The 23881-nt window shown below is 43.8% G+C and overlaps 1 protein-coding gene across 5 annotated transcripts in view; it reads right to left on the bottom strand.

Annotated features, from left to right (window-relative positions):
• The window catches only part of TMTC4 (transmembrane O-mannosyltransferase targeting cadherins 4), a 69850-nt gene that overhangs the window by 13241 nt on the left and 32728 nt on the right, over positions 1 to 23881 (bottom strand). For 3 of the 5 annotated variants that reach the window (XM_023218009.3, XM_023218010.2, XM_023218013.2), the window contains 9 exons: positions 23684 to 23784; positions 19450 to 19542; positions 19058 to 19222; positions 18063 to 18265; positions 16559 to 16730; positions 16038 to 16169; positions 7392 to 7471; positions 7106 to 7213; positions 6857 to 6998 (listed from right to left, as the gene is read on the bottom strand). In XM_023218009.3, the coding sequence (XP_023073777.3) occupies positions 6857 to 6998; positions 7106 to 7213; positions 7392 to 7471; positions 16038 to 16169; positions 16559 to 16730; positions 18063 to 18265; positions 19058 to 19222; positions 19450 to 19542; positions 23684 to 23784 (1196 nt within the window). Of the gene's footprint in view, positions 1 to 6856; positions 6999 to 7105; positions 7214 to 7391; positions 7472 to 16037; positions 16170 to 16558; positions 16731 to 18062; positions 18266 to 19057; positions 19223 to 19449; positions 19543 to 20192; positions 20367 to 23683; positions 23785 to 23881 lie in introns of all 5 variants that reach the window. The other 2 variants (XM_023218014.2, XM_031934950.1) reach the window with 2 other exon arrangements.

Here is a 23881-nt window from a genome sequence, read left to right as displayed (position 1 = left end):
CGAGCACAGCCTCTTCTAGGATTCTTGTAGTTTGAGGTTTTATATTTAAATTTTTAATCTATCTTGAGTTAATTTTTGTGTATTGTGAAAGGTAGGGGTCCAGTTTCACTCTTTTGTGTATGGCTAGCCAGCTATCCCAGCATGACTGACTAGGAAGCCCTCGCCCCATTACTTTTTTAAAAAAAAATATTGGTTGAAGGCCACATGGCTGTAGGTGTGTGGCTTTATTTCTGGGTTCTGTATTCTGTTCCACTCATCTGTGTGTCTGTTTTTGCACCAATACCATACTGTTTTGGTTACTGTAGCCTTATAGCACAGTTTGAAGTCAGGTAATGTGATGCCTCTGGCTTTGTTCTTTATGCTGAGGATTGCTTTGGCTGTTCAGGTTCTTTTTTGGTTCAATATGAATTTAAGAATAGCTTTTTTCTAATTCTGTGAAAAATGACATTGGCAGTTTGATAGGAACAGTGTTGAATCTGTAGATTTCTTTGGGCAGTATGGCCATTTTAACAATATTGATTCTTCCAATCCATGGTCATGAAATGTTTTTCCATTTGTTTATGTCACCTCTGATTTCTTTCAGCAGTGTTTTGTAGTTCTGCTTGTAGAGATCCTTCACCTCTTTGATTAGCTGAATTCCCAGGTATTTTACCCTTTTTATGGCTATTGTAAATGGGATTGCATTCTTGATTTGGCTCTCAGCTTGAATGTTATCAGTATATAGATATGTTTCTTACTTTTGCACACCGACTTTGTATCCTGAAACTTTACTGAAGTTGTTTATGAGTTCCAGGAGCCTTCTGCAAAGTCTGCAGGGTTTTCTAGGTGTAGAATCACATGGTCCATGAAGACAGATAGCTTGACTTCTTCTTTTCCTATTTACATGCCTTTTATTTATTTTTCTTGCCCGATTGCTTTGGCTAGGACTTCCAATACCATGTTGAGTAAGAGTGGTGACAGTGGGCATCCTTGCCTGGTTCCATTTCTCAAGGGGAATGCTTCCAGATTTTTGTTGCTTCTTTTGAGAGGGAATGTTAACATTGGTAACAGAATATAAAATGGCTAGCTCTCAATTTGCGTAGTTAGTAAAAGCACACACAGAGAGAGAGAGAGAGAGAGAGAGAGATGGATTTTTTTTACCAGGTGACCCTGTTGCCCTCTTATCTCAGTTCAAATGCACATTCTATTTGAGTGTACTTGATCCCTTTAACTCTGCAAAAAGTACAAATGATCACAATTTGTCAGAGTTTAGGACTTGTTTCCTTACTTACTGGCAAGTCTGTCTTTTTTTTAGACGACAAAACCATTTTGACTTGTCCTATGCTACACAGCAAATAGATAGCATATTATGCAAGAAAAAGAAAGCTTTAATGGAATTATGGAAACACTTATGAACATCCATTTGCTAAAGATGTTGTCGGAATTTCCCATGAGACTCAGAAACTCAAGTTACAATGTTTTTACCCCTTTAATGAGGAAATGAAAAGTTCAGAAAATTAAAATAATTTGGGATGCTTAATTATTCTAACACTTAATTATCTCTATTTGATGTTCCAGTGATTCCTCAGATCAATTCACTCCACCGTAATATGCATTTGAGTCACTTGGACAAAATCCATGGTGGCATTTGAACACACCCAGAACAACCAACATAACTTCATTTATCCAACATGACAAAATTCTTTACTACTTTACGGTTACTACAACAATTATTATTGCTATTTATTGAAGAATAGACTGAATGAGATAAAATTTGGTTTCATTTTGTCTCAAACTCTACTCATCTTATAGCATCTACACAACGGGAACAAACTTTCAGGGAGGCAGAGAATAGTGGTGATTTAACCAAAACTGCTCATCCAGGAAGTAGACGGGTAACATCAGTTACCCAGCCGTCCTACGCCCACCCTTCCGTACTCTGCTCTGAGAAGCAGGGGCTGGGAGTCTGCAACTACATTTCCCAGGTTTCTTCACCCTTTGGTTCCTTTCTGTCAACAGGTGCCGGGTGGTGGGGAGAGGGGAGCAGTCCTTCCCTCCCACTCTCACTCTCTCCTTCCTTCCCCTGGCAGTGTCTCTGAAGTGACTATGTCCCCTCCTCCACCGTCCCAGGGTAGAAGCAGTGGTCTGTCTCCCATGATCACAGCTCTTGAGGCTGTGGTAGCTCCATAGATTGGAACCTCTTGTGATTTCTTAAATCCTGGTAGTGCTACTTTCTCCTGTCTGTTCCGAAACCTATAGGATTCCCTTTAACCTCTGAGCTCATGTTACCATCCTGTTTTTGCTCAACCAGCCTTCCAATGATAGTCTAACCAATTCCCTATATTAAGTCTTCTCTATCTAAAACACTTAGAATGGTTTCTGTTTTCTTGAACACATCCAGTCCTTTCATCATGCATTGTCTTTGGTAATCCCTCTAGCCACTATTACTGTAACTTTCTAAGATTAGTAATATGTCCCAGTAACCGCGCTCTTCCTGATTTCCTATTTCACAAGAGAACTTCCTTATATTCTTTCCATATTGGGGTCTAGAAATCAAAACAAATCTCTGTCTCCTGTTACTACAGAGTGATTTCTTAAAACACCAACAATTAAAAAAAAAACCCTCTTAAGTTATTAAGTTCTTATTTGCCAATATATAAATGGGTTGGTCGAGTTGTTAAAGATTAAGCTCTTAATGCTTTTAAGCTGTCAAACAGGAAAAAGCTGGATAATTAAACTACAATGGAGAGCAAAAGCCTGAAATAAGCAGGAACAGTTGGCGGAAGGGAACACAGGAAGACCATTTCACGGTAGCGTAATTAGTAAACAATATAAACAAAAACAAGGTCTCAATCTGTTCAATGCTACAGATGATCTTCCAAGTGAAAGTGTAATGAATCCCAAGGACTACAGCACATGATGAAAGCTGGTACTTTATATTCTACATTCTTCCCTTTGGACACCACTCTTACAGAAGGAGCATTTATTATAAATCCTCTATTTTCCAAATCCCAAGGAACTGCAGTGATGGGCAGCTACTAGGAGAGGGGAGAAGACTAAGCTGTAGAGCCTAGAGGATAACCTGGGAGGCTGTGGGCAGACCCACTCACTTTGGGAGCAATAAAGTAACAGAAGAGCAACCTCCAGAAAAGGGAAAAAAAGGGACGAAAGAAGAATTCATATGAATATCAAGTCTCATATTTAGTCACTTGACTACTAGTTTAACAGATAGTGAACAGAAACGGTAATCCCTACACCCATATATTCATAACCACCGAAATGCATGAATTCAGGTAAGACCTCATGTGTTCCCATCCTCCACCCACCCCTATTCTCACTTCACTAACTTTGTGAGGATCGCCCCTGCTTTGTGTGTGATTGAATTTTGAAGTCACCACTCATGAGGTTTCACAGCCTCCCCTTCCCCCCGGGAACAAACAGCCGATCATTATAATAGTTTCAGCTCTCCTGGAATCTTCAGGTCTCACAGAGAAAGCGGTTTCAACATCAAAGCAGGTGACTAGGTCATAAAGCAGAGAATTTTAAAATGTAAAAGAACAAAAACGCACACAAGGTCAGTGGTTCTGGAGAAAGTTAATGTGAGACAAAGGAGTATCTTGCCATTAATCTTCCTTGTTCAAGCATCATGCCATTCCATGGGTTCAGCCACATTCCTGCCACCCTTGCCTCTGTCCCCAGAAAGAAATAATTCCTCCTTTCCACACTGAAGTCAGCACATAGAGGATGTATCTTCCTATGGCGTATCATAACTGAAATACGTTTTGCATTTTTTGAGTAATAAAAATGCAATGATATGGTTTGGCCGTGTCCCCACCCAAATCTCATCTTGAATTGTGGCTCCCATCATTCCCATGTGTTGTGGAAGGGACCTGGTGAAAAATAACTGAATCACGGGGGCGGTTTCCCCCATGCTGTTTTCGTGGTAGTGACTAACTCTCATGAGATCTGATGGTTTTATTAGGGGAAAAGTCTTTTGCTTGGCTCTTATTCTGTCTTGCCTGCTGCCATGTAAGTTGTACTTTTCACCTTCCGCCCTGATTGTGAGGCCTCCCCAGCCACGTGGAACTATGAGTCCATTAAACCTTTGTTTCTTTATAAATTACCCAGTGTTGGGAATATCTTTATCAGCATTATGAAAACGGACTAATGCATGCAACCACTTTATTTTAATATTTCTAACACAAGCATTACTCGTCCACGTAAAGGGACTTCTGCAGAGGGGGGAAGGTCACATTTTACCATTAGTTAGCCAGACGTTCCTGCCATCTTGTTTTCTCCATTCTTAAGATTCTATCTCCACAACTCACAAAACCATGGCTACCCAGTCCAGAAACAAAGACAGTAAGACCAAAGACATTCACATTATGGTAAAAACTAAAGCCTGGTTTTCCAATAAATGTAAAGCAGTCAATGTTTTCTAGGATTGTTCCCCACAAACCATGGCTTCTCTCTGACGTGATTACCCTGTCATCCAAGTTCAGACAGAGCTGCTTCCCAGGTGCAGGGCCAACGACAGGGTATTGAAATCACCTGGGTGATTCATTGTTGCTATTTTACTTAATTTTTTTGAGGTAGAAGCTCGCTCTGTTGCCCAGGCTGGAGTGCAGTGCCACAATCTCGTCTCACTGCAAACTCTGCCTCCCAGGTTCAAGTGATTCTCCTGTCTCAGCCTCCCAAGTAGCTGGGATTACAGACATGCACCACCATGTCTGGCTATTTTTTGTATTTTTAGTACAGACGTGGTTTTGCCATGTTGGCCAGGCTGGTCTTGAACTCCTTATCTAAGGTGATCTGCCCGCCTTGGCCTCCCAAAGTGCCAGGATTACAGGTGTAAGCCACTGTGCCCAGTGTATTATTGTTATTTTAAAAATACAGATTCTCTATAGAGCTTTTGATTCCCTAAATGTGAGATGGGGTGGGACAGTCTGGATGCATGTCAATTTTGGAAATTACTAGTTGGGGTTTTTTTTGTTTTGTTTTGTTTTTTTTAACAGAGGGAGAAGGAGCCAATGCAACAGCTAGTCTTTACTGGAAAGATGAAACTTTATAGCACATTTTGAGTAACTTGGTGCAGGCGCTCAACGCACCAGCTTGTAATGGGTTCCACAGCTGGGGCATTGCTGGGTCTTGCCTTTGTGCAGCTAAAACCAGATGATAGCACTGTTGTCCTCTTCACAGATGCACCCACTATTCTCTTGTTGGTGAAGGAGGGGGCTAAATTAGGGTCTTCCTTGGTGCCTGAAGCTGTCTTGGGGGGTAGTACATTGTATGGGTCCAGTCCCTTCCTTGTGGTCATCATGACCTCCATCTCTACGCCAGTCATCTACTTGTTATCAGTAGAACCACCACCTCCAGGATGAGTGTGGTGGCTCACGCCTGTAATCCTAGCACTTTGGGAGGCCGAGGTGGGCGGATCACAAGGTCAGGAGATCGAGACCATCCTGGCTAACACGGTGAAACCCTGTCTCTACTAAAAATACAAAAAATTAGCCAGAAATGGTGGTGGGCGCCTGTAGTCCCAGCTACTCGGGAGGCTGAGGCAGGAAAATGGCGTGAACCCAGGAGGCGGAGCTTGTAGTGAGCTGAGATAGCGCCAATGCACTCCAGCCTGGGCGACAGAGCGAGACTTTGTCTCAAAAAAAAAAACAAAAAAAACAAAAAACACAACCTCCACAAGTTAGGGCACGCACCGCGGCCGTGCCTTCGGGATAGCCAGCTCTCAGGGCCTGCGCAGCCAAGCACTCCAGCTCCATGAAGTATCCTTGAAAGCCATCATGCCCGCGACAAGCAGCCAAGGGAACTACCAGTTTTGACAACATAAGAACTCTCTAAAGAGAAACTCTGTCTCAAAAAACAAAACAAAACCAAAAAAAAAAAAACAAACAAACAAAACCAAGAAGCTTCAGGCCTTTAAAATGAGGGTAAGCAGGTATCTCTTTAGAATACGAGGATGCTTTTCCTACCTGTAAGGCTAAGCTGGGTAAAATCTGGAAATCTACATATAAATTTCCGTGAAAGTCACATCACTATGGATGTATTCCAGTTTGGTTAAAATGAACAAGAATCTTTTTAATTAACAATTTTTATCAAATACATCTAAATATATTAGGAACGTATGTATCTGGTTTCTTGAAACCAAATTAAATGGTTGATTATAGGGAGAATACAACCATTCGTGTTTTAAGAATTTTGCTATGTGTGTGTCTCATTTTATTTTTGTCAAGAAAATCAAGAGCAATCAGATCTTCACAAACATCCTGTCAATAACCAAAAATATAAAGCTACTATAGAACACATTATTTTTTATTTTCACCAAATAATGTCAAAGCCCTTTCAAGTAAATCCCATGCCCTCCAAAGCTGCCTTTTTTGGGAGAAATGCTCCCTGCAGATGAAGAGCTCTGCTCCCTTGAAGAAGGAGAACAAGGGAGCTCAGAAATCATACTACGGATTTGTTTCTTTAATCTCTGTTCTGGTTCAATTTTTGTTTTAAAAACAGAGAAACTGATGTTTAAAAACAGAGAAACTTATGTTTTAAAAACAGAGAAACAGGAAGTTACCCGTTGGAGCACTGTTTCACAGGGTGGATGGGATTTTTAACACTTTAATTTATTCCTTGGTTTAACCTTTTGCCTGGGTGACCTCTTAAACTTGACTAACTCACACTGCACTGCTCTCTAATGAGAGCTTTAAAAAATTACTCATAAGGAAATCACATAGCTACCTTCCAATGAGATAAAAACATGTGAAAGAAGTTTATAAAATGTACGGGGTAGGTGGGTGTCACTATGTCATTTTATTATAAATAAGAGAAAGAACCCATCTTTCCTTCCGCAGGCATGGCACCCCGAGCTTACCAGACGCCCGAGGTTGTAGTAACAATCTGGGTATTTCCTTCTGTGTTTAATTGCCATCCGGTAACTTTGCTCTGCGGCTTCAAACCGTTTCAGGCTGTTCTGCACTATGCCTAGATTCATCCACGCAGCAGCAAAGTCTGGCCTAGAGGAGCAGTTTTCACAGAGATAAACAAGAAGACAAAAGGCTTAGATGTCGGAATGCAGGAGCTCCTTTCTTTGTCACTACATAATTATAAAGACAATGCTTACTGTATTCGAACAGCCAAGGACAGCAACTCCTCAGCTTCCTGTAGCTCATTCCTTTCTTTTAAGATATTTCCAAGATTATTCATGGCATGAACATACTTGGGATTTAATCTGGAAGTTGAGAGAAAAACCAAGCTGACCATTAAATACTCAGTGTAAGTTTTTACTAAACTCTCAGGAATTGGCAAAGATATTGTAAAGTTGGAGTCTTTAAAGGAATGGGTGTTTCATACCAGAAAGTGAAAACGATCTGTGTACATAATTCCTCTGTAAGACATATTCGCCATACCTTACAGCTTCCCGGTAGTATCTGATGGCAGCTGTCTGGTTGCCTTTATCAGCCAGGTTTTTGCCAATGTTGTAGTGAACCTGCAGACAGAGAATAACTGGGCCATCAGCAGACAGACTTCTTGTTCAGAGCCTGGACCCCATCATATCTTCTAACTGAAGACAAAAGGTAAAGGGATGAGGAAAAAAAAATCACCCACCAGAACTTTAGCTAAAACCCTACAGGGGTTAGGAGTTGCTTGTGCTTTCATCTCCAACCCTGTAAGAGGATCAGAAGAAAGGGGGTACAGGCATGGTACATCTCTAAAGCACAACAGAAGGTAAATAACTAAAGACCTCACCAGAGAAAGCCAGAAAACGCTGGGCTTTTTAAAATTTTACTTTTGATTTTTAGAGATGGGGTCTTGCTATGTTGCCCAGGCTGGAGTGCAGTAGCTATTCACAGGTGCCACTATAGCGTACTGCAGCCTTGAACTCCTGCGATTCAGGGATTCTCTTGCCTCAGCCTCTCAAGTAGCTGGGACTACAGGTACACACCACCACACTTGGCTTGTTTTTATCATCAAAACCTCAAATCCCCCTCACCTACACACTCCACTAGAGTTGAGATAACAAAGTCCAGTCTCATGTGGACATGAGTAGAAGAAAGCATGATTCTGTCCACCCATTTAAGCAAATATGGCCCTTTCTTGGATGACACCTTTCTTCTATAGCTAGCATCACGAGCATTTTACTCTGTATCTGTTCTAAGCAGAATGTTTATGGACTCCCCAAATCCAAATGTGGAAATCCTGACTCCTAATGTGATGGTGTTGGGAAGCAGGGCCTCTGGGAGGTGATTGGGTCATGAGGGTGGAGGCCCATGAATGGATCAGTGCCCTCGTCAAAGAGGCCCTGGAGAGCTCCCGTGCCCCCTTTCTGCCACGTGAGGCCACAGTGAGAAGACCGTCTGTGAACCAGGAGGCAGGCCCTCACCACACAACCAACTGCCTGCACCTTGATGGTGGGCTTTCCAGCCTCTGCCACTGTGAGAAGTGAGCGTCTGCTGCTGAAGCCACCCTGTCTCTGGTATTATTCTCACAGGGTCTGAGCAAAGGCCTCCGTGTGGCTGGAGCACGCAGAGCAGGGATGCAGGCCGGAGAGCCCGAGAGGAGCAGCTGTGCTCGCAGGGAACCCTGAGCAAGGGCAGGCTTGGATCAGTCGTTGTCCTCAGAGCCACGAGGCTGGGACGGGGTGGGGTCTGTAAATGTGTGAGTGTCCCAGGGCTGCAGCAGTAAAGCACCACACACTGAGGGACTCAACACAACCCACTTCTCTCACAGTCCTGGAGGCTGAGATCACGGTGCTGGCAGGGCTGGTCCCATCACAGGCTGAGAGAGCGACTGCTCCCTGGCTTTCTCCTGTCTCACGGTGCTTGCCCGTAATCTCTGGCTTGCAGATGCCTCGCTCCCACCTCTGCCTCTGTCTTCATGACCATCTCACCTCTTGTCTGTCTCCGTGTCTTAAAAGGACACCAGTCACACTAGATTAAGGGCCCATCATCCTCCCGGATGACCTCATCTTAACTGACATCTTAATTACATCTGCAACAACCCTATTCCCAAAAAAGACGATACTCCCAGGTCCCAGGGGTTAGGATTGGAGCATAGCTTTTGGGAGGCACAATTCCACCCATAGCAGGAGGCCGGGGCGGGGGTGGCAGAGGTCATCGTCAGGTTTCCGTCCATAGGAAACAAATCTCATGGTGGGAAAGGGATGTGCGTAGGGGAGAAGCAGATGTCAGGACCTCCGGGGAGGCTGTGGCTGCAGTCCTAGGAGAGAGGTCAGCATACTGAACTAGGGTGCTGGTGAATCTGTGGAGGGGTTTGAAGAACAGTGAGGAAGCAAAAAGCATAGAAACTGGTGACCAACTGATAGGAGACAGGGAAGCGTGTCAAGAACAAACGGTAGGTTCCCAACATTCAGGACAGAATGTGTGTGACGGCTTTCAAGAGACGTGATGGGTGATCAGGCTTGTTTAGGGGGACAGGAGAGGCCAACGTGGAAGTCCACGGTCACCATCCATCTCCAAAGTTCTTTTCATTTTGCAAATCTGAAACTCTGTACCCATTCTCCCCTCCACCGAACCCTGGCAACCTCCGTTCATTTTCCATCTCTATGCATTCGACTCCCATGTACCTCATATAAGTGGAATTGTACAGGATTTGTCCATTTGTGTCACTTGTGCCAGAATTTCCTTCCTTTTGTGGCTGAATAATATTCTCTTGCGTGAGTACACCACATTCTGTTTGTCCCTTTGTCCCTGGATGGACACCCTGGGAGGCTTCTACTTTTTAGCTGTTGTGAATAAAGCTGCTATGAACATGGGTGTACAAATAGCTCTCTGAGTCTCTGCTTTCAGTCCTTTTGGGTATTTGCCTGGAAATGGAATTGTTGGATAACAGAATTCTGTGTTTAATTTTTTGAGGTACTAACATGGATGATTTTATGTTATAGGAATTTTACCTCCATTAAAGAAAAAGAGAGAATGAGGAAAGGATTTTCAATGATTGAAGAGGGGGTGAAGTAGGCTGGATGGATCGGGGCTCCCAGCTGCCAATTTACTAGGAATTCTCAGGTCACCTTGGAATGAGGGCATCAGGGAAGCCAGCGTCTGGTAGTTTCTCAACTATATGTGGGCTTAGAATAAATGACAAAAGAAAAAAGTAGGGACCTGAACTAAGCCCAGGGCAGCAAGACTACACAAGCTCAAGAAGACTACAAGAAAAAGAATTTGCTGGCTGGGCGCAGTGGCTCATGCCTGTAATCCTAGTACTCTAAGAGGCAAGGTGGGTGGATCACCTGAGGTCAGGAGTTTGAGACCAGCACGTCCAACATGGTGAAACCCCATCTCTACTAAAAATACAAAAATTAGCTGGGCGTGGTGGTGCACACCTGTAATCCCAGCTACTCAGGAGGGTGAGACAGAAGAATTGCTTGAACCCAGGAGATGGAGGTTGCAGTGAGGCGAGAGCACGCCACTGCACTTCAGCCAGGGTGACAGAGTAAGACTCTGTCTCACACACACACACACACACAATAAAAATAAAAATAAAAAGTATTTGTTGATGACCAAAAGCTCCTTTTGGGACTTTACAATACAAAGGGAGTAGCAAGCCCAGGGAAGTGATGCTACAGAAACTCACTCAATCAGAAGCATGAAGTGTGGGTGCTGCTAACAACAGTCACGGTGAATGGTAAGATAGAGTGTAGCTGGCACGCCTCGAGTGCCACCCACCAGCCGGGTGCGGTGTTGCGTGCTGTGTGATCGCAGTCTCTCCTCACGGTGGCTCAAGGCCGTGGCTGCTGTGACCCTCTCTTCTGAGTTGATAAACTGCTTCGGGGCCATTCAGCATCTCATCTAGGGCTGTGAAGCCGGACTGGAACCAGGCTCTGAAGCCCGTGTTTCTTCCCACTAGATAATACACATTGATTACAGTGCTGGGGGAAGATGAGGGTGACTGCTCGAGGCACTTTCTAGATCCATTCATTCATACCACTGGCCTTTCTCCTACGTAAAATCACATTTCTTTTTATATGGCATTGTCCCCCAAAGTTCACATTCAACCCTCAGTACCCCAGAATGAAAATGTATTTGGAGGCAGGGTCTTTAAAGAGGTAAGGAAGGTCAAATGAGGTCATATGGTTGGGCCCCCATCCATATGACCCCAATCCAGTCTGAATGGCGTCCTTACAGGAAGAGGAAATATGGACACAGACACCAGAGATGTGTGTGCACAGAAGACAAACCACGTGAGGACACAGGGGGAAGGCGCCGTCTGCAAGCCAAGGAGAGAGGCCTCACAAGAAACCAATCCTGCTGACACCTTGATCTGCCAATTCCAGCATTTACAACAGTGAGAAAATAAACTGTGGTCTAAGCCACCCAATCTCTGTGTGTGTGTGTGTGTGTGTGTGTGTGTGTGTGTGTGTGTGTGTGTTTATAGCAGCCTGAGAAGACTAATAAAATCTCGAAATACAGAAGTGGTTTAAACACATTCAAGTAACATTATGTCGGAACACTACTTTCAAATGACCCCTGAAACACAACCACATCCTGCCTTATCCATCTTACCCTACAGTTACAGCACTTCCTCAAACACTTAGATTTCTGGAAGAGTATGCAGCAGTGCATATTAACAGGTTTTCTTAACTGCCAATTTAAAAGCATGTAGATTTATGTGTAACCACTCTGATGAAAGGACTCACAAGCAGAGAAATCGCAGGTGATAAAAATGTGTGTACTACTGTGCACTACACAGTAGAATTTAAACTTTCTGCATCAAATTATTGTCCATTCATAGGCATTTTCATCCTTAAACTGTATCTTGGAGGAGGCTCAGTTAATGCTATCGCCGAAGTGTGTGTTGAGAAAAGTGCTCTAAATGATTAGAATTTGAGCTTTCCCCAACCCAGCTTGGACGTACGACTTTACCTCCTCTCCTATGCACAAAAGAACCTAGGGTCAGATAATCCAATCTGCCGGTGATGTCTTTGTGGTCCTCAGAATACAAATATAGCTTCTACTCAGACATCAACACGACGCCCGCCTCTTCCGCCCCAAGCTCCTGCTGTTTCCCTTTGTTCCAGGCAAATTCTGTTTTCTCAATAAAAAGCCCAGACAAAGAGTTCAACCGCCCTCTGCAGTAGAGACAGTGTTCTGGTAGACACTCAGAACGCCAGAGACCAGAAGATCAAGGGAGAAGGACGTGGGACTCTGGAACAGGAACTAGTTAAAAATCTGATACAGCCTTAGAAGGCAGGCCATCCTTAAGAACTGGTAAACAGGTTTACCCGGAGGCCAGCTTTATCCTATGGGTTAGGTAGAGGGAATTCTTTGAATAAAAAATAGCTGCCTTGATTGCAAAACAAAACAAAACAGAACAAAAATCTCACAACCAGGTCACTTAAAATAGTGTTTAGAGAATGTGTGACTTTTGTTTCCCCGAAATACAAATGATTGGAAAAGCTTATTGATTTTTCAACCTTCCCCTAGCATTTGTGATGCACACGCTGAGGCAATGAACTAGCACAGGAGAAGCTGAAGATGAAACAACCATTACAACCCAGTGACATGAAAACGCAAGAAAGTAAGAGTATTGGTTATGAAAGGCACCTTTAATACCAGGGCTGATTTGTTATAAATATTCTGGCAACATCTAATGTTAAACTTAAAATGTTTTGAAAACATAAAAATCCTATAGCATCCTGGGTCACTTACTCCTTAAGAAAATACCTCATTGTGGCATATGATCTGTTTCATTGTTAAAAGAATTTATTATAGAATTGTATCACAGAGTTGATAGTGTGACATACTTTTAAGCCTTAAAAACTATAAAAATGATTATAAGTATATACTTGGTATCTCATCCATAGCAGTCTCAGTGAATTCAATTTCCATTTGGCTCAATAACTAATATTGAGTGTCTACCATATGCAAGGCACTGTGGTTAATTCACATGCAGACCAGGCACCCGCACTACCTACACTGACATTGCAATCTCTCAAAAAAGATGAGTCTTAACTCATACATCTGGCCCTGAACTAGAGCCAGTTGCCACTTTCTTACTTTATATTCAATAGATAGCAAATGAAACCAGTATAGAAAACATGTCCCCTATAATAATGGGACTGAAGGAAACCAGTGTCTTCCTGAGATTTCTTTCCTGAAATTAACTTAGATTTAAAAAAAAAAAAAAAAAAAGAAGTAAAGATAATTTTATGACACTTCAATTTCAAAGGAAACCCCTAAAAATCTCGATCTTGTTTATACTGAAGAGTATCGTTGAAAAATGTTCTTGAGAAAGGTCTATTACCACTGGGTCCATTTTGAAGATGAGGTCTTATATGTATTCCTTAAATTAAGAAGAAGAAACCACATTCTCTCTCTCTCTCACTCTCACTCTTACTCTCTTTCTCCTGATACTTACATGCATGCCCACAAGTGCACGCCCTGTGTTTTCTAGCTTGTCACATATGAAATCACTTCCTGGGCAGACTTCTGGGTTTGGACATCACCTGTGTTCCATCCCCCTTATTTACTAGAGGCACCTGGGCACATGCATACCAGGTATCTCTCGAGCCACCTACATTACTAACCTAGATAATGTCAGTTTAATCTTGCTATGCCTCAGTTTCTCTCATCTGGGAAAACAAAGAAAATAATACCCTCTCTCTCTAAAAAGCTGAGTGACAGGATGATAGAGATGAATTATAGAGCCTTTGTAAAGAAATCTGAACTCCTTGTGATGAGGAACTCCACAAATAGAAGGGGCAATTACTATGATTCAAACAGTAAAGGAAAAATAAAGCAGATCTATCAATGTTTATGAAATTAAATCACAGGCAATTTATTTTTGGTAGCATAAAATAAATTGATAAGTCAGCAAATCAAACTAAAGATAAAAGCTGAAAGTAATTCGTTATTTCATCTAAGTCTCTCAACAGTAAAATATGAACAAGAGGTTTTAATCTAAGAAAAAGATAAGTAGCCAGTATCTCTTATATATTATTCTTTACTTAAGGTTCATAATAAGATGTCAACTATTCATTAGTTTTGTTTAATTTTGTCTGAAATCATTCTTTCCCTTAAACATGGAACATACACATGAAACAGATCCAGAGCGCGCCCCGTCTCCACCCAGAAGGATTGCATGTAAGCAATCTAGGCAGCTCTTACTCTGAGGACCTAAGAAAGAATGAATCATTATTTAATAATAATAATCTATACTAACAGGAAATTCTTCTAACCTAACTCCCTTGGCCCCCATTTTGAGCAAATAGCATTCTACTCAACATAATGCAAAACCCAAACTGAAATGAGCCTACAAAAGCTAACACTTGGCTGGGCGTGGTGGCTCATGCCTATAATCCCAGCACCTTGGGAGGCCGAGGCTGGGCGAATCACGAGGTCAGGAGTTTGAGACCAGCCTGGCTAACATAGTGAAACCCCGTCTCTACTAAAAATACAAAACTTAGCCAGGCATGGTGGCGCACGCCTGTAGTCTCAGCTACTCGGGAGGCTGAGGCAGGAGAATCGCTTGAACCCGGGGTGGAGGTTGCAGTGAGCTGAGATCACACCACTGCACTCCAGCCTTGGTGACAGAGCGAGACTCCATCTCAGAGGAAAAAAAAAAAAAAAGCTAACACTTTCTGAGCACTTACTATGTGCTGGCCACCGTGTGAGAGCATTTTAGTTCATTCAGCCCTAACAACAAACCCAGCAGATGGGTATTATCCAATTCTGATAGAAAAGGGCATGGAAAGTTTTAAAAAGTATAGTTTTGCCCAAAGAGGTACCAGCTAGTCAAGTGAAGAGCTTGGATTCATCAAGAATACAAGTGAAAAAATTCCTACCAGATTGCTTCAACCAAAAACATTGCCAATTTTAGAGACCAGTCACGCATTACTTAATGACAACAAGGATACATTCTGAGAAATGCATTGTCAGGTGATTTTGTTATTGTTTGAACATCAAAGAGTGTACTTACACAACCCTAGATGATACAGCCTACTCTACACCTAGGCTATGTGTGGTCTAGCCCGCTGCTCTTAGGCCAGAAACCTGCGTAGCGTGTGACTGTACTGAGTACTGGAGGCAGTGGTAACACAGTGGTAAGGATTTGTGTATCTAAACATAGAAAAGAGGCAGTAAAAATATTGGTCAGGGGCAGTGGCTCACGCAGCATTTGGGAGGCTAAAGTGGGTGGATCACTTGAGGTCAGGAGTTCAAGACCAGCTCGGCCAACATGGTGAAACCCTGTCTCTACTAAAAATACAAAAATTAGCTGGGTGTGGTAGCAGGCACCTGTAATCTAGCTACTCAGGAGGCTGAGGCAGGAGAATCCCTTGAACATGGGAGGTGGAGGCTGCAGTGAGCTGAGATCACACCACTGGACTCCAGCCTGAGTGACAGAGTAAGACCCAGTCTCACAAAAAAAAAAAAAAAAAAAAAAAGGTATAATTTTATGGGACCACGGTCATATATATGCTATATGCAGTCTGCTCACTGAAACGCAGTTACATGGCACATGACTGTATGTACATTTATGTTTACCTAATCTGACCCCCAAAAAATCACAAGCAGGGGACCCAAAGGTGACTTAATGTGTACTACTGTGCAGCACATAGCATAATTTAAACTTCCTGAACCAAACTATTGCCAATTTGTAGGTATTACTACCCCTTTAAATTATAGCTTGGAGGAGGCTAGTTAATGCTATCACTAGAGAGTGGCTTTTGAAAAGTGTGCTCTAGACGTCAGAATCCATGCCGTGGCCTCCCTCAGTCTGAATACGCAATGCCACCTCCCCTGAAGCTACTTCAAAGGGTGAGTAGATCATCTGGAAGATGAGTAAGACCTCAGTAGAGTCATCTGTTTCATTGATATTGTCTGCTTTTAAATGATTTCTTTTCAATTTTGGCTGAGTGGAATTTTAATGAATCTTATCAAAATTATTTAAAAAACACACACACAACAAAGAAAAACCCAAGTATTCGGTCATGTCTTACATTAAATACTGTGCGACAGGCAATGTTCTTATTCAGCCCAAGAACTTAACAGATATCCTAGTAAGGTCTCTTTAAAAGAAATCTGGCAGCTAGGTACCTTGGCATTGAGGGGACACACAGACAGAGCGCTTCTGAAAAGCTGTTCCTCACTCCGCCACTGGCCGCTGCGCACCACGCATCGCAGCATGTTGATGAATAAGATCCCCAGCACGACAGCAGCAATGAGTTTCTTAAGAACAGAGAGACATGGTAAATGTCACCGGTGAGATGCGTCCGGTCGTTTTGTTCATCAATCAGCACCACTCTCGGTTGATACTTTTTTTTTTTTTGAGACAGAGTCTCGCTCTGTTGCCCAGGCTGGAGTGCAGTGGCGCGATCTCGGCTCACTGCAAGCTCCACCTCCTGGGTTCACACCATTCTCCTGCCTCAGCCTCCGGAGTAGCTGGGACTACAGGCGCCCCCCATCACGCCCGGCTAATTTTTTTGTATTTCTAGTAGAGACGGGGTTTCCCCATGTTGGCCAGGATGGTCTCGATCTCTTGACCTCATGATCCACCGCCTTGGCCTCCCAAAGTACTGGGATTACAGGCGTGAGCCACCGCGCCCGGCGGCTGATACCTTTTTCTTGGTATGTTTGCTCAGGGCTCCAAATCCAAAAGTCAGCAGCACACAGTACCCAACGCTGGGGAGGTAGAGGACTCGCTCCGCGACCACGAAGCCCACTCGGAAGAACAGGTTACTCGCGGGGAGAAATGGGATGACGAGAAATCCCAGGCCCAGAGTAAGGATCCTGGATGATGAAAAGTATTTAAATAAATGGCTATTTCCAGACTTCTCAAGAAAAACGTCCTACTCCACATTAAATTAATGCTAAAGACCTTTTCTTTTCCATGGCATCAACAGAGAAAAGATATTGTTGTCAGCCAAAGGATATCATCAGTAGAGAGAGTTTAGCATGTGGCAGCATGTGGATAAGGCATAAAAATATTCCTCAGGCACTTCACAGCGAGTCTAAGGGTAAAACTTAAAAGCTACACAATTCGTATGGAGAAAGTTAGAATGACCACATTTCTGAGGCCTTATTAATTCCCCTACTCCTTACTCTGCCTCAACCCGTTTAGGTACTGAACAGTTCAGTGGACACTGTAGGTCTCAATTAATTCAAAAATTGTCCCCATCAGTTTTCATGGGGGAAAAATTTTTCTCCAAAATGTAATGAAAATAGTAACACTTAAGCAGTTTAAAGTTTATGAAATCTGAAATAAACAAATACCATTTTTTGGTTGCTACATCACCATAAATTTCAGTCAGGGAGATACGACGCTGAGCACTGAAACACTTCTAGAACCACTTGATCATTCCCAATGTCCCCTATGATGCAAGAGGATGAATTAAGACTCTAGGTCAATTTTGGTGGCTCCTTCCTGTGCCCCGTGGCTACAGTATTTCTTTAAAAATCCCATTTCCTGTGGATAAGGGAACGGTGATGAAAGTTTGTGGCTCTTTAGAATTACCAACCGATTTAAGACACAGGTAAACGTAAAACTTAATTTATTTTGAGAAATTACTAATTCCATAAACACTTAGGCTTAAAAGAAATCACCTTAAACAGTTTTCTTTTTCATGAAACACATTTGTTTTCCCCAATTATTTTCTCAATAACTTTTTTTTTTCCCCATCAAGAAAGAACAGTCTCTTTGGGGCAGTGGTTTGTTTTGTCCCCAGCAACAACAGAAGGAATCACGGCAGCGTTCACTGGGGTGTTTTAAGGAAGAATTGTGCAATAATGGGCACAACACACATCAATTACACTCTCTGTTCTGACCGTAAATTACTCTTTACCACCTATGGCGAAAAGGATCGCAAAATGCTACTTCCTGGGAAAAGGGGGAGGGAGGGATGAAGCAGTCATCCGTAGCCCCTCTTCCAGCCTCGCTCCCCACCCGCGGAAGCCAGCCATGGATTCCGAATGGATGGAACTCATCCTAGCCATAAATATGCATTTGAAACAAATGTCCTTAGATGTGACTTCCACAAAATCATTAAAATGATCAGCGCAGGATTTCACAAAACGCTTCTGACTCAACCAGCGTGGAACTTAAGATTCAGTGCTGCCTCTTACCTTCTCTTGTGGCCATCTTCAGAGCACAGGGCTTGGCATATTAGGCCAATTAGGCAGAACCAGAGTGCTGCAAGTGCAATTACCCTCCAGTCACTGACGGATTTAATGAGGGGGATGCAGCCCATTGACCAATCAAAACACAGCCACCAGGGACAGAGCAGCAGCCAGGCATTCAATGAATAGTAGTAATTGTAGTTTATGGCCTGTCGGTCAAAAGGAAAACAAACATTTATTTGATACCGAACTTAAAAAACATATATATATGCACTAACTTCACTCATATGCTTCTGTTCAATGAAAGCAGTTGTATCAACTAAAATGTTGCCAACTTGTATTACAAGTTGTAATACAGGCTGTAGTCTGTAACGTGTTAAATGCATTCAGATTTTGATACATAAAAATATGGCAAAGCCACCAGACCATGCAATACATTCATTATATTTCTGGCCAAGCTATGATCTATTTGCTGCCTGAAGCCCATGACTCTGAAATCTGAGGCCCCAGGGTCACCTATGTACCCAATAACATAACAGGCTTCGATGGTTGTTCTCTTGATTTTGGTCTCTATGAAATGCACAGCTAAGAATTTGTGGCTTGATACTCCCGCCTTTAGAAAAAAGGCACATCTAAAAGAATAGTCTTATACCACTAGTCTTCTAAAGATACCAAGAAGGTTATATTTACTCTTAACCCAGCCACAGGGTTAGGGAGCCCTTTCACGGGACTGGCAAGGACCCTTATGTGAGAAGGAACCGACCTCTTGACTCCTCGCTAGAACAGAAATGCAAAGAGCTTCCGCACGCCCTTTCAACCCCCTCAGGAGGACCTGCTTTCATCCCAGAGCATCTTCAGTGATCGCAAACAAACATGGAGGTGGCCCACGCACTGGGGATTCTGTTGGCGTGGAGGGGAGTGAGATGAGGAGGAGGGGTGAGGGATCTGGGAATCTGGTGGGGGAAGAAAACACTCCAGGGAGTGGCAGGCTCAGAACTCACCCTCACCAGCATGCTGTCAGCAAAGGACGCCGGGTTGTCCACCTCAGTGAAGGCCGGCGGGCCCGTGCCCATGATCCTCCAGCGCACATAGAGCACCCCAGCCCCCCCGGAGGTGAGCAGGGTCATTCTGAAGAGGAGACCCCCGTTCCTGAGCATGCCGAGACCCTGCAAGGACACCGCAAAGCCCCAGAGGGGGCTGGTTTTCAAACAAAAGTGTGGCTGAGCCAGGTACAGACGTGCAGCAATTCTGCCTGAACTACTTCAACACTGTGCTTTAGAAGGTTGGTTATTGCAGAATTCAGAATCACAAGGAATATTTGAAAATGGCATTTTAAATCAGCTGGTACTTGACATTTTCCACGTCTGGGCTGGAGATAAAAGTGCAGACTCACCTCTAATGACTTGTCCTTATGTAGTACCTTCTGGACAATTTCCAGAACGTTGAATTTGCCTATCACCAAGATGTCAAATACTGCATTCAAACCCTAAGAAAGCAAAGCAAGACAATCAGCCACGGGAGCGCGTGGCTCCGTTAGGCGGCAATCAGACTTCACAATTGCATTACTCCACCTAGACAAGGAACACAGAGAATCACGGAAGACCTCTGCAGCTCTCTAAAAACACAGAACAGCCCTCCTCCGTTTCTATGAAGTTAGCTCAAGGTAATAGATCATATTTATTATTTACTAAGCCCCTGATAGTAATGATTTCATAGTCTACATGTAGGAGTTCTGCAAGATTCAGGATAACTACAAATTTGGGATTCCTAGGAAAAGCCCTCAAGAGATCCCTCCTCCCGCTTTTTTTGGTCACTATAAAACAGTCCTTTAGTTCATGCAACAGACTGTTTTCCTGGGCAGTAATCATACTAGAAGATGAAGGCAGCCATCAACCTCAAAATCCCAGCCACGTAAGTGAACCTTAAGTGCCAGTGGACTTCGGCCTCTTTATAAATGGGATGAACATACATGTCATCTCTGATGGAGCTCTGGAGATCTCTTGTGCAGAAATCTAGTTGTCCGGTAGTTTTCTCGCTGGGTTACAGCTAGATGACATCTCCCAGCCTCCCCTGCAGTTAAGCTAGGTCGCGGGGCTGAGTTCCAGCCTTGTGGAATGTGGGAGAAGTGACATGTACCATTTTGGAGGTTTGGTTGTAAAACTTGGGCACACATTCCCCCATGGTTTCCCCTTCCAGCTGGCTGGAATGGAGATGCCCAAGGTGACTTTGGAAACCACACATTGATGAGAGCAGGCCTTTGCCAGGTGGGGCCGTGGTGTGGAGGATGGCCACCTCTATCCATTTACAGCTCTGCCCATGACCCATGAGGGGAACAACTTCAATTAGCCGTCCACCTATGTTAACAGTTTCCAATTGCACCACGATGGTTACTTTCTAGCAGGTAAAATTAAACCTGTAGTTACAGGCGAAAGGAGAGATGGGCCTTGGATTCTATTGTCTCTCCTGCAATGGACTTTCTACAAATGTCACTGCTGCAGGCACCGTCATCGACAGAACTCCCTGCTCAATCTGGATCAAGTGGGCTGCACATACTCAGTGGATATAGTTAGAGCTGCCCCTAAATGACTTGGGTCTCTTTAATATGATCTTCTTTGCAGCAAAGGAGATCACACATCATCAGAAGTCAGTGGTAATTTGTGGTTTTCAGAGCAAGGATGACATCCCTACTTAACCCTCTCCCGGAAATGCTGGGAGCCACTAATTATCTGATACATGGGCCAGTGCTGGGTTAATCAGTTCAAAGAATCCTGATTTTATTCACCCATGTGAGACATGATCTTAGTGGGCCACAGAAGACGGTTTCTGCCTGGTTGAAAACCACTTTCTAGAAGGCAGATGCTCCCTGCGTAGCAGCCACTGTCTTCTCACAGTTTTCCTGTGAGCTGCAGGACAGTTACCAAGGGATGGCAGGGTCATGTGGTGAACAGGCCTGAGCCAAACACAAGACTGCCCCCTCCCTCTTAAATGCTTCATCAAAATGACCCCATTTTAATCCAATTTTGAGAATAGCTACCTTCCACTGTATCTTTATTCATGTAAATTCAACCGAATTCTCTCCTGCTCCTGAAAAATGGCACAGAGGAAGCCTGGTGCAGTAGCTCATGCCTGTAATCCCAGCACTTTGGGAGGCTGAGGTGGGTGGATCACCTGAGGTCAGGAGTTTGAGACCAGCCTGGCCAACATGGTAAAATCCCGTCTCCACCACAAATACAAAAATTAGCCGGGCGTGGTGGCACATGCCTGTAATCCCAGCTACTCAGGAGGCTGAGGCAGGAGAATCGCTTGAACCTGGGAGGCGGAGGTTGCAGTGAGCTGAGATTGCGCCACTGCACTCCGGCCAGAGCGACAAGAGAGAACCCTGTCTCGAATAAAAATAAAAATAAAAAATAAAATAAAATAAAATAAAATAAAATACTGCACAGAGGAGCCTCCTGAGGACCTTGTGGAAGGAAATTCCGACTCGGCAGGCCTGGGGAGGGGGTGGGGCCTGGGATCCTGAATTCCCAACACGCTCCCAGATATTGCTGATGCTTCTGGTCCTCAAACCACACTTCATATTAGGGAAAGGTTCTAAAACCAGTGGTTCTCAGGGAGGGTTGTGCCCCCCAGGGAGTGTCTGGCACTGTCTGGAGACATTTTAGGTTGTCACAACTGAGAGGTTCCACTGGCACCTAGTAGGTAGAGGCCAGGGACGCCGCTAAACATCCCACAAAGCCCGGAACAGTCCCCACGAGAAAGAAGTGTCTGCTGTAAAACATTAATAGTGCCAAGGTTGACAAACACCGTTTTAGAGCAAATTTAAAGAAAATTAACTCATGAAATTCAAGTATCTTTCCATGGTAATTCTCCCTATACCATCTCCTTGCTAGCTTAATCTTAATAGATACAACCTAATACAACCACTGATTTTTGCCTTGACTTGTATCAAGCCCCAAACAGATTTAATTGTTCTTTCCTTTCCAAGCTATTTCTATATGATCATTCTAATCCCACGACTCGGCCAGGCGCGATGGCTCATGCCTGTAATCCCAAGGCTAGGAGTTTGAGACCAGCCTGGCCAACACAGGGAGACCCCATCTCCACAAAAAAATTTTAAAAAATTAGCCAGGGTGGGGGCATGCACCTACAGTACCAGCTACTTGGGAGGCTGAGGTGGGAGGATCGTTGAGGCTGCAGTGATCTATAATCGTGCCACCACCCTCCAGCCAGGGTGACAGAATGAGACTCTGTCTTGGGAAAAAAAAAAAAAAAAGGAGAAAAAATTCCACATCTTTCCTTTTTTCTACCTCTGTTCACAACCTTAATTTCTATATTTTCTTCTAATAATGTTAAGCAGCAAACTGGTTAGAATGAAGAAAAAGAAAAATGGATTTCAACACTTCTCCTTTCCTGGGTCTTTAATCGTAGCATCTACTCAGATCAGACTGAAAAGGCAGATGTCTTTCCGCTTCAGAGAGCCCTCTCCCCCACCCGCTCGACTGCCGGTGGAAGCTGAGGTACAGGTTCTCTCCAGGAAAACAACGTACCCCAAGAGAATACAGTGTATGCACCATATTACACAGAAAGAGACTTCAAGGCTCGAAGTTAAAACACGTGATTACCCGGCACATCTGGCATAAAAAGAGTCTTCTGAGAACAAAGTCCCACTAGAAACATTAGCAGCATTACAGATTCTCCTTTAAATACTAGTTAGTAATCTTTTAATTTCAGGTCAAACATTTGTGACCATGGACCACTTTGGTTCCAGCGTTGCTTGAAGTTGCACTTGGGTAGTGATTAACTATAACCATAGGTAACCGCTAGCGGTGGGGGAATGATGAGAAGAGAGACAGAATGTGTGTGCACGTGAGGCTTTGAGTGTCTGCAAAACTCTTGTTCCTTCATCTCTTTTTTTTTTTTTTCTGAGACATAGTTTCGCTGTTGTTGTCGAAGCTGGAGTGCAATGGCACGATCTCAGCTCACCACAACCTCCGCCTCCCGGATTCAAGCGATTCTCCTGCCTCAGCCTCCCGAGTAGCTGGGATTATACGCATGCGCCACCGCACCTGGCTAATTTTGTATTTTTAGTAGAGATGGGGTTTCTCCATGTTGGTCAGGCTTGTCTCGAACTCCTGACCTCAGGTGATCCGCCTGCCTCGGCCTCCCAAAGTGCTGGGATTACAAGCGTGAGCCATGGCGCCCGGCCCTGTTTCTTCATTACTAAACTATCTGCCGCCCTTTCTAGACCTGAGATCAAAACGATTGATGAGGTCAGTCCTAGGTGATGTAGGACTGCTGAAATATGTACGAGCATCCCAGAAAACTCAAACCATTCTTTTATCTTTTTCGATAGGGCCTCTCAAGAGGACTCATCGTGGCTCCGAGAGCTCCTCATTCACCATTTCTCACCAGTTGCACATGACTGTCAAGGAAGACAGTCAGTTCTCCATCTGAAATGCCGGAATTGTGACAGCGAAAGTCATTTGCCCAGAAAGGTCTATCACCTCAGGCCAGCAATGGGATGAAGGCGTGGAGAATGCCACAAAGGCAGGGCCACCCCAGATGTCTTTATAGCAGTGAAAAGGATACACAGAAAAAGCAGGCCCCGGCCATGTTGTGGTTCTCACCAGCACGGTGATCCCTTGCTCTTTGCACAGCATGGCCACTGCTCCTAGAAAGATACTCAGCAGCACCCAGAAGATGGAAGAATACGCTCCCTCCTTGTTACCTGTCAATTAAGAGAAATAATCAGTGCAAAAGTCATGGAATGCAGCTCAGTTTTTTAGCATCAGGAACTAAAATTCGAAGCAAATACCTTAAACAAC

The sequence above is a fragment of the Piliocolobus tephrosceles genome, chromosome X (assembly GCF_002776525.5).
Source record: "Piliocolobus tephrosceles isolate RC106 chromosome X, ASM277652v3, whole genome shotgun sequence".
Lineage (NCBI taxonomy): Eukaryota > Metazoa > Chordata > Mammalia > Primates > Cercopithecidae > Piliocolobus > Piliocolobus tephrosceles.
The sequence above is the reverse complement of the archived record's forward strand: the minus strand, read 5'-3'. Positions and strand labels throughout refer to the sequence as shown.